This window comes from Oncorhynchus tshawytscha, linkage group LG33 (genome assembly GCF_018296145.1).
Source record: "Oncorhynchus tshawytscha isolate Ot180627B linkage group LG33, Otsh_v2.0, whole genome shotgun sequence".
NCBI lineage: Eukaryota > Metazoa > Chordata > Actinopteri > Salmoniformes > Salmonidae > Oncorhynchus > Oncorhynchus tshawytscha.
In genome coordinates, this window is record NC_056461.1 from 8,803,484 (window position 1) to 8,813,823 (window position 10,340).

Sequence of the window (10,340 nt, forward strand, 5' to 3'; positions counted from 1 at the left end):
ACACTCACACTCACACTCACACACACCACACACACCACACACACACACACCACACACACACACACTCTATTTCTCTCTCTGTCGCTCTCTGTCTCTCTCTCTCTATTTCTCTCTCTCTCTGTCTCTCTCTCCCTCTCTCTCCCTCTCTCTCTCTATTTCTCTCTCTGTCTCTCTCTCCCTCTCTCTCTCTGTCTACCAGTCTTGGTTGAGCCCTTTATAAGGTTAAATACAATATATTTTTTGTATGTTTTTCTAGTCATTCCAACCCATTATAATCAATGACATCACAAAGACCTGCTTATTCAGCCTGTATGGTATGAATGGGACTGGTCATTCCCTAGCGATGAATATAACATCAATTCTTGTGGGAAACAAGCATAACATTCTCAAGAAATTAAAATATTTTTTTACAGATTGGCATTCGCCATATCAATTGTCTCATCAATAAATTTTTCGTAGCCTATTGAACTTCAACATTCCAGAGTAGAACACACAGAAGAAACTTCCAGAATGACGGAACTACGAAACAACTATTCAGACTTCTTGTTTCACGAGAACAGTGTACCAGGGATGAATGGTCACCTCATCCAAGCCAGCAGTGCGCTGGATCATGGCGTTCTGACGTACACTTCACGGCCAAAAGTTTGTGGACACCTTCTCGTCGCACATCTCATTCCAAAATCATGGCCGTTAATATGGAGTTGGTCCCCCCCCTTTGCTGCTATAACAGCCTCCACTCTTCTGGGAAGGCTTTTCAGTAGATGCTGGGACCTGTTTCCATTCAGCCATAAGAGCATCAGTGAGGTCGCGCACTGATGTTGGGCGATTGTGCAGGCCAGTCAAGTTCTTCCACACCTATCTCCACTAACCATTTCTGTATGGACCTCGCTTTGTGCACGGGGGCATTGTCAGGCGGAAACAGGAAAGGGCCTTCCCCAAACTGTTGCCACGAAGTTGGAAGCCCAGCATCATCTAGAATGTTGTTATATGATGTAGCGTTAAGATTCCTTTAGCTGGAACTAAGGGGCCTAGCCCGAACCATGAACAACCCTCTCTCTCTGTCTCTCCCTCTCTCTCCCTCTCTCTCTGTCTCTCCCTCTCTCTCCCTCTCTCTCCCTCTCTCTCCCTCTCTCTCTGTCTATCCCTCTCTCTCTATGTCTCTCTCTCTCTCTCTCTCTCTCCCTCTCTCTCCCTGTCTCTCTCTCCCTCTCTCTCCCTCTCTCTCCCTCTCTCTCTGTCTCTCCCTCTCTCTCTGTCTCCCCTCTCTCCCCTGTCTCTCTCTCTCTCTCCCTGTCTCTCTGTCTCTCCCTCTCTCTCCCTCTCTCTCTGTCTCTCTCTCTCTGTCTCTCCTCTCTCTCCCTCTCTCTCCCTCTCTCTCTGTCTCTCCCTTTCTCTCTATGTCTCTCTCTCTCTCTCTCTCTCTCTCTCCCTCTCTCTCCCTCTCTCCCTCTCTCTCCCTCTCTCTCCCTCTCTCTCTGTCTCTCCCTCTCTCTCTCTCTCTCCCTCTCTCTCCCTGTCTCTCTCTCTCTCTCCCTGTCTCTCTGTCTCTCCCTCTCTCTCCCTCTCTCTCCCTCTCTCTCTGTCTCTCCCTCTCTCTCTCTCTCTCTCTGTCTCTCCCTCTCTCTCCCTCTCTCTCCCTCTCTCTCTGTCTCTCCCTCTCTCTCCCTCTCTCTCCCTCTCTCTCTGTCTCTCCCTCTCTCTCTCTCTTACAATCCACCCTTTGTTTTAGTTTCTCTCTCTTTCGCCCTCTGTGTCTCTCTCTCTCTACACCTCCAAGTTTGTGCAATTTGTTTCATCTCTGGAGATATTGTTAGTCATTGGTTCCTCTCACCCCCCCCAGACACGGAGGTGTGTGAGTATGGCTGGCAGAAGTTCCAGAGCCAGTGTTATAAGCACATCACCCACCGTCGCACCTGGGACACTGCCGAGAGGGAGTGCCGTCTCCACGGAGCCCACCTCGTCAGTGTCCTGTCACAGGAGGAGCAGCTGTATGTCAACGGTAAGTCCGCCTCCTTTAGGTTCTCATAATTCACAGGTCACAGGCCCGGGTTAGGGTGAGAGGTCAGTGGGTAGAGAGTAATCTCTTCTGTAAACATGCCAGCGTTATTGGGTTAGACAGAGGAACTTGGGAAGGGGTAGGGGAGAAGGGAGGTACAGAGTTCAGGAAAGTGGGAGAGAGGGAAAGTTTGGCAGTGTTTCTGGACTGAGAAAGCAGTCTTTGGGAACATGAGGCTCGTTTTTTAACACGTCTTAAAATGTCTTTGTTATTTCCTGTGGTAGAGCTAAAGAGAACTAACTGTTGTTTCTAACCCCCAGGTCTGGGCCATGACTACCAGTGGATCGGTCTAAACGACAAGATGTTTGAGAGAGACTTCCGCTGGACTGACGGCAGCATCATGGTAAGACAGGAGAAAATCACCCTGATAAGATATTATATGATACGAGTGTTACTTCTTATTATACACACACACACACACACACACACACACACACACACACACTGTCCAGCTGTTTTCTCTGTATGACGTCTGGACTGAGATATGGAGGAAGGACAGTGTGTGTGTGTGAGTGTTTCTGTCCACGCACAGCCACAGGAGAGAGACACAGATGATAATGTTGAAACACTGTTGTTTTAATGGAGTTATCTCTCAGTACTGCGAGACACACCCTTGTTCAGTTCTAGGTGTACCCGTGTGCATTTGGGCATGTGTTCAAGTTAACATGCATCACTGCATTGTTGAAGACATTTGACCCAGGGACACTGTGACAAAAAAGAGCCCAGGGAAGAGAGAGGTGATCGGCGGGTAGAGATTGGGAGAACTCTCCCTATCTGGAAGTTGGCTAAATGTTTGGGTCAGCTACAGATAGAGATTATGGTGCTGGCTAACTTAGATGGAGCGCCCCCTTATGGCTTCTCTGTATATTACAGCCACTGACTGAGCTCTATTCAGCAAAAACATCCAAATGAATGACAGATTTCTTCAATGATCGTAGATGAATTCGGACTATTTTATTTTAAAGGAGTATGCGAGCGCGCTGACACCTTTACTCCACCTCAGCGCGATTCTAATCCAATCCAATTTCATTTGTCACATGCTTCGTAAGCAACAGGTGTAGACGAACAGAGAAATGCTCTTCCCTACAATGCAGAGAGAAAGATAATATTGGAGAAATAAAAGAACATGAAAACATGCAGTAATAATAGATACACAATGAGTAACAATAACTTGCCAATCTACCATTCCAATCTACCATGTTTAATTGCTATATTGTAATTACTTCGCCACCATGGCCTATTTATATCCTTAACTTACCTCATTTACACTCACTGTATATAGACTTTTTGTTTTCTTTTGTTCTACTGTATTATTGACTGTATGTTTGTTTTACTCCATGTGTAACTCTGTGTTGTTGTATGTGTCGAATTGCTATGCTTTATCTTGACCAGGTCACAGTTGCAAATGTGAACTTGTTCTCAACTAGCCTACCTGGTTAAATAAAGGCGTTCTCAACTAGCCTACCTGGTTAAATAAAGGTGTTCTCAACTAGCCTACCTGGTTAAATAAAGGCGTTTTCAACTAGCCTACCTGGTTAAATAAAGGTGGGGAAAAAGAGTAAAATTTAGTTAGTGGAACAGTAATAGATAAGGAACCACTGCAGTAGGAGTCTCCATCAGTGAAGGAGAGATCCATCCTCCTCAGTGAATGATGAAATAAAATAGTGAAACGTAAATAGCAGGGTTCAACAAGGAGCTGTGTAATGTCCCAAAAAACTTGTTGAAATGTATTGTCATCTGGTCCCTATAGAAGCTAGTGATTAATGAGATTTGCAAAGACGTTACATAAAGATTCCTCCCGTGTTATGAGGTGACTAGCTTGTAGGTCAGGTGTAGTCTGATTAAGGATCCTATACTGTATGAGGGCTGTGGGGGCTATCAGAGTAACTGGGATGCAGTAAAGGTGCTAATGAATGTGGCTGCAGGTAAAAAGGCCTATACTTTGGTGATGATGACAGCGTGCGATTGTATTTGCAGCAATATGAGCACTGGCGTCCCAACCAGCCAGACAGTTTCTTCCAGTCTGGAGAGGACTGTGTGGTGATGATCTGGCACGAGGGAGGACAGTGGAATGACGTACCCTGCAACTACCACCTCACCTTCACCTGCAAGAAGGGCACAGGTAACGCACGCACGCACGCACGCATGCACGCACGCATGCATGCACGCATGCATGCACGTATGCATGCATGCATGCACGCATGCATGCATACCTAACCCCTGTCCTCTCTCTTCCCTTCAGTCTCTTGCAGCCAGCCACCAGTAGTGAAGGATGCTCGTGTGTTTGGTTTTATGAAGCCTCGTTATGAGATCAACACTCTGATTCGTTACCACTGTAAAAACGGCTTCATACAGAGATACCCCCCCACCATCCGCTGCCGTGACAACGGCCAATGGGACAGCCCCAAGATCACCTGCATGAGCCGTGAGTACTGCCCACTTCTTCTGTCTCTGACTACCCCCCACCCAACTAATCAGGGCCTAGATCCAATGACATTAACAATCTCTCTTTTTGTTTTTTTCAGCCGCTACCTACCAGAAGTCTTTCGCTTCTAGGAAACACACCGACAATCACAATCATAACCAGAATCAGTACAATCACAATAATCACAACCAGTTCAACTATCAAAACCAACAATACAACAGCCAAAACAATCAAGACCAACAGAAGACCAACAACCAAAAGCAAAAACAGCAGAGCGAGAGGAGACATCAACACTAATCTGATCTCTGGTCAGTCCTTAAAAGCGCAGATACGGTTGCAAATTTCTGGATTTCTGGAAAATGTGGGAATTTCTGAGAAAATGTACAGTTATTCTGCATCCCTAATCCCAGAGCAACTCAGATCAGATCACATCCAACGGGCTAGCTAGAACCCATAGATATACATATATATATATGTGTATATATATGTGTGTGTATGTATATGTATGTCAATTTGTATGTCAATTTATCTGGATAGGGGCATGGGATTATTTCACAAGGTTTAGTCATAATCAGCAAGCTAACTCTGATAAACTCTGATAAAACACTTTTCTAGTTTATAAACAGGTGTTAGGAACATTGTTACAGAGAGTATTGAGTCCATTTCAAATTCAACCAGGACAAATTTAAGTTTCAGAATATTTATTTAAGTTAGCTGGCTAACTCGATTTTGACCTTGCTTCGTGAAATCCAACCCCGGATCACTTCTAATTCTTCCTACAACCGTGACACCACAGTGCCTTAATGGTTAACACAGTGTCCAATGTCCATCTCCAGAACTGGAGAACTTGACCGCTTCTGCTCTAGAGATGGACACATCTCAATCCAGCGCCTTCTGAACATTTCCCCCTCTCCCTGTTTCTTTACCCCATAGAAATAATCCACTAAAAATAACAGACGTAAAACCCCCATTGTTTTGTTGGCGACACGTTTGCAATTTTCCCATGAAAGAGCCCATTAAGTTAAAGGAACATGAATTGTTACGTTGTTTCCAATATTTGCAATGCTTTTTTCCCCCCTTCTCTCTCTCTCTCTCACAGAACGTGAGACGAAGAGCCACTCGTTTATCACAATCTTCGGTCAGTCACTTTATTTGAAAAGTCACCATGAAGTGAAATCTGTCTCATTAACGACTGTTGCCGTATGGTGCACACAGTAGGACTCCTATCAGGGACGAGCTCAATCAGTTCCTTATAGGAGAGGACATGACGAGAGGTCTGTGTCAGACGTGACAGGTCACCTCCTTCAGTGGCGCTCCAGCATATACAAACGCATCCGCCGACGTCTTCTCCTTAAAGGCAATGGGTTTTTTAAAGGGAATGGGCTTCGTACGCTTAACCAATTTTCTTATTGTTATGTGTGCAATGACACATGGGAGAAGAGAGAGTGCAATGAGTGTCAGGTCTTGTAGGTGAGAAAAGTTATGTAAGAAGCTGTGGCCGTTTAATTTATTGCATATGTTACACCTATACACGGCCTGTGATACTGTTCAACTGAAGTGGCTATTGTAAGGGTGACTTGTTTGGCTGTTTCCAGACATCTGCCATGCATAGAAGGAATCTTGTCTTACATCATGTGGCCTTCCCATATTCTGTTTAGTAAAGTTCTACTACGATCCAGATATCTGAGCTGTGATGGCGCTGTTCAGGGGGATGACTTGTACCTGCGAGTCACCACAAACTGCTCTCAACAGAGGCGACTTTGAGAAGCATTCCAAGGCACTTGAGCTATGACCATTTATTCAGAAATGCCACAAATAATGATTCTTCCCCCGAGGACAGAAAGGACTGGGTGAAGAAACAGCATTGGAAGTTGGTAGCCTAGGGCCTCTGTTCTTCAGTTAGGATTCTGGTTCATGTGTCTTCTTTGTTTACTGCTTTCATCTGTTCTGTCTTCTCTCCCTGTATGTGTTCTATCATAGTGTTTTATCATCCAAATGATGTGTGTTTCTACCCCAGAGAGTGTGGGATATGCTGTATCGGGGGGGTGAATACTTTGTCGGTTTTTATGTTCTTGTATCTGTTGTGTATGTCCCCAAAAACCCACTAATACTGTACCTATACACCATCCTGTGCTCCCATCTCACCTTGCGCTGACTGTGCAATAAAAATAAATACGAATAAACCGATTTCACCCAGTGTGTATCCATATTCTCACACTTCGTATCTCAGTGCAGGAGATGATTCGATAAATCCACTTGAGCTTATTGAAAAAGTATCCTAGTGTCTTTACCCGTCATAAGTACTGACTGCCCACAGAGGAAAGTCTGGGGTTTTACCGGTGTGAGTACTGACTGCCCACAGAGGAAAGTCTGGGGTTTTACCGGTGTGAGTACTGACTGCCCACAGAGGAAAGTCTGGGGTTTTACCGGTGTGAGCGATGACGGATGACGCATACTCTCCCCACAGTGAATCAACGAATGGATGGAGGAATGAATGAAAGGCTTGAACTGAATAAATTAGTATCTTTCCTGTCTTGTCAGTCAGTGCAGCCCTGCTGTGGGTCCAGGCAACAGCTGCTTGCAGGCTAGGTCGGGGATCCTAGAATAGTGCTCTCCACTGGAAACCAGCATGAATATATGAACCGCTACCAGCAAACCAACGTCTCGACCTCATGCCGTCATCCAGCTCCTAAAACAATCTGCTGCTTTGACAGACATTTTTCAGTTGCAAGATCAGCGAACAGAACAGGAATACCATGAAAAGGCCTCTCTGTAATTCCCCCTAAACTGGCAGGAAAACCCTTTACGCAAACGTCCCCACCCTTTGGAAACACGTACATTACTGAGGTCCTGTGTGTGTGCGTGTGTGTGTGCAGGCATGAATCACTGAAGGCCTATGTCTTTACACCTGGCAATCACAGTGTGCTTCAGTCCCAAACCAGCCCCTCTCCTCTACCAATAGATACTGTACCATGGCTCTTACTATAGCCCTTATTCCTACACCACTCAGCAGTGGTCTACACACAAAGCTGCAAGTCCAGGTATTTTGGTTTCCATGGCAACAAATAAGAAGCAAAGTCAAGATTCTTTATTTGAATTGTTTTATTTTCCTCTTGACTTTGGGTCCAAAAAGTTCCTAACATGGTTACAAACAGTACTGCAACTGAGTAATGTTGTACGTACACAAAACAGTGTCGGGATAAAAATGATTGCCTGGTTGTAGTTTTTTCTTAAACTTTTGGATGAATTGATAAATAATTCATGGGCAGTTCTTGAACCAGCCAAAAAGGTTTTGTTAGTAAAGGTTCACAATGAGCATGTTAGTACAGTTGAAGAAAAGCATTGGTGATGCTTTCTGACAGATTTCTAACGTTCTCTGACAGAAGCTCTCTTGTGTTTATCATAATCATTGTCGTGGCTCACGATTCCTGTTTAAAAAGGGTTCATCACTGTGCTTTGCTGACAGGGAAAACAAGGAAGGTACCCTGACCGTTCAAAAGTTTGGGGTCACTTAGAAATGTCCTTGTTTTTGAAAGAAAAACAAATGTTTTGTCCATTAAAATACCATTCAAATTGATCAGAAATACACTGTAGACATTGTTAATGTTGTAAATGACTATTGTAGCTAGAAACGGCTGATTTTTTAATGGAATATCTACATAGGCGTACAGAGGCCCATTATCAGCAACCATCACTCCTGTGTACCAATGGCACGTTGTGTTAGCTATTCCAAGTTTATCATTTTAAAAGGCTAATTTATCATTAGAAAACCCTTTTGCAATTATGTTAGCACAGCTGAAAACTGTTGTCCTGATTAAAGAAGCTATAAAACTGGCCTTCTTTAGACTAGTTGAGTATCTGGAGCATCAGCATTAGTGGGTTCGATTACAGGCTCAAAATGGCCAGAAACAAAGAACTTTCTTCTGAAACTCGTCAATCTGTTATTGTTCTGAGAAATTAAGGCTATTCCATGCGAGAAGAGGACAAGCTTCATTAAATAGTACCCGCAAAACACCAGTCTCAACGTCAACAGTGAATAGGCGACTACGGGATGCTATTTTAATGGACAAAAAAAATGCTTTTCTTTCAAAAACAAGGACATTTCTAAGTGACCCCAAACTTTTGAACGGTAGTGTACATATTTTTCGTACTAACGTCGTTTCTGAGGCTAATTTCAATATAAATATATGTGTCTGTCCAGCAGGTCTTTGTGATAACGGTCCATGTTTTTTACTCCTTCCACTGGCGTTCCTGTACTCACCTCTCTGAGTGCAGTTGTGATAGGACACGGTAGAGCCAAGTTCTTGCTAACTCAACAGTAAGCTAACTATGTAAGGTCGAGCCAAGTATAGCTAACCTAACACTCCAGGAATGACCTAACATTCTCTTGGAGCCAGCTAGCGTTGCTAGTGTGTACGTCAGCCCTTGTGTTGTTCTTACATGGGAGTCTCTTACTGTACCTGCGGGAACCAATGGTGGTTTTAAATAGGATGATTATCTGGCCATTTCACTGGGCTAGTCTAGAGTGGGCTGCACTGCTAGTGGTGAGCGAGGGTATCGCAGGCTCTGTGTTCATGCAGATAAATAGATATGCCTGAGCTGTTGGCCTGAGGCTTAGCTTAGCCATGCAGACTAACATGGCATCGTTAGCTAACTAACAGCTTGTCAGTGCTCTAACAACCAGTTTCACAGATATCACTGGGTCTACTCATTCACTATAAGAAACTATTTGTGTAAAAAATAGCACACCAAAAAATATTTTGAAAAAAAATGGGGATTTACACTGCAAGTGTTGCTTTTGGCTTTCTGCTGTGTATAAAAGCTCAGAGGCATGCCTTGTGTTTCTAAACTAGAGGCTAAGGTGTACATAGAGGCACAGCAACTAGTGTTTAACATACATATTATACTGCAGGTCTGCGTGTCACAATACTACTCAGTAAGACAACTATTGCCAGGCATTTTGTGTTACTGCTGAGGACTAAATGCGGTTTACCTTGTCCCTTCCAGGCCACCGTAAGTCTTCTGACATAAACAGTGTCCAGTGCAACATTTGTATTTTGGTTTCCTCGTTTGTATGTTTCTGGGGTTAGTTTCAACACTTGAGCCCTGTGACTGAGCACAGAACTCTGGGATAGCGTAGCGCAGAAAATAAAACAATACTTCTATATCAAAAGACATCCATAAACAGAAATACAATTCTAGATACTCACATTCTACACATTCATAGTAAAAAATAAACTAAACAATGCTAATGGTTGGCTTCTCCTTTTTTTTTGATCCATTTCTATGATGAGAATGATGTTTGGTCCACACACATCATCAAATAAACTAGTCAAAATGATGGTGAAGTACATGACACTGTTGTAGCACCCTGCAAAGATGGACAGCAGACTGGATTTTCATTGTGCTGTAGTTGCATTCTATAACATAATAATAATAGCTTGAGCTACGCTATCTTTGCTTTTTGTGTTTGTGTGAACATTGTTGCTCTTTTGTTGTCCTGGGTTTAATTGAACAGAAAAGGTAAGTGCCCAAAGGTATCAGTTCAGTTGTCAGACGCTTTACTAGGTTGTTCTCAGTCCAAGGACTTCCTTCAAGCTATGGTATACCTCGTCCACTTACAATGTCACTATGGAACAATGTGACATCATCTGTTTCTCCACCACCATTCCCTCCCTCCCTCCCCTTCCCTTCCCTTCCCTTCCCTTCCCTCCCACCAACCCTTTCCCCAAATCCATCCTCCCTTTCTGTTCCTATGTAGAAATGACCGATTCAAGAACATATCCCCCCCATACACTATCAGGTCCCAGATTACAAAAAAAACATGGTTTGCTAAAATGACTCTCACACCTCTCGTTT

The 10,340-nt window shown here is 43.9% G+C and overlaps 1 protein-coding gene across 5 annotated transcripts in view; it reads left to right on the forward strand.

The window, feature by feature from the left end:
* Positions 1 to 6,668, forward strand: part of LOC112230844 (versican core protein) — a 33,084-nt gene extending 26,416 nt beyond the window's left edge. For all 5 annotated transcript variants that reach the window (XM_042311004.1, XM_042311007.1, XM_042311006.1 and 2 more), the window contains 5 exons: positions 1,841 to 1,999; positions 2,317 to 2,399; positions 4,034 to 4,178; positions 4,299 to 4,481; positions 4,582 to 6,668. In XM_042311004.1, coding sequence (XP_042166938.1) covers positions 1,841 to 1,999; positions 2,317 to 2,399; positions 4,034 to 4,178; positions 4,299 to 4,481; positions 4,582 to 4,778 — 767 coding nt within the window. In that variant the 3' untranslated portion in view covers positions 4,779 to 6,668. The remainder of the gene's footprint in view (positions 1 to 1,840; positions 2,000 to 2,316; positions 2,400 to 4,033; positions 4,179 to 4,298; positions 4,482 to 4,581) is intronic.
* The last annotated feature ends 3,672 nt before the right edge of the window (positions 6,669 to 10,340 follow it).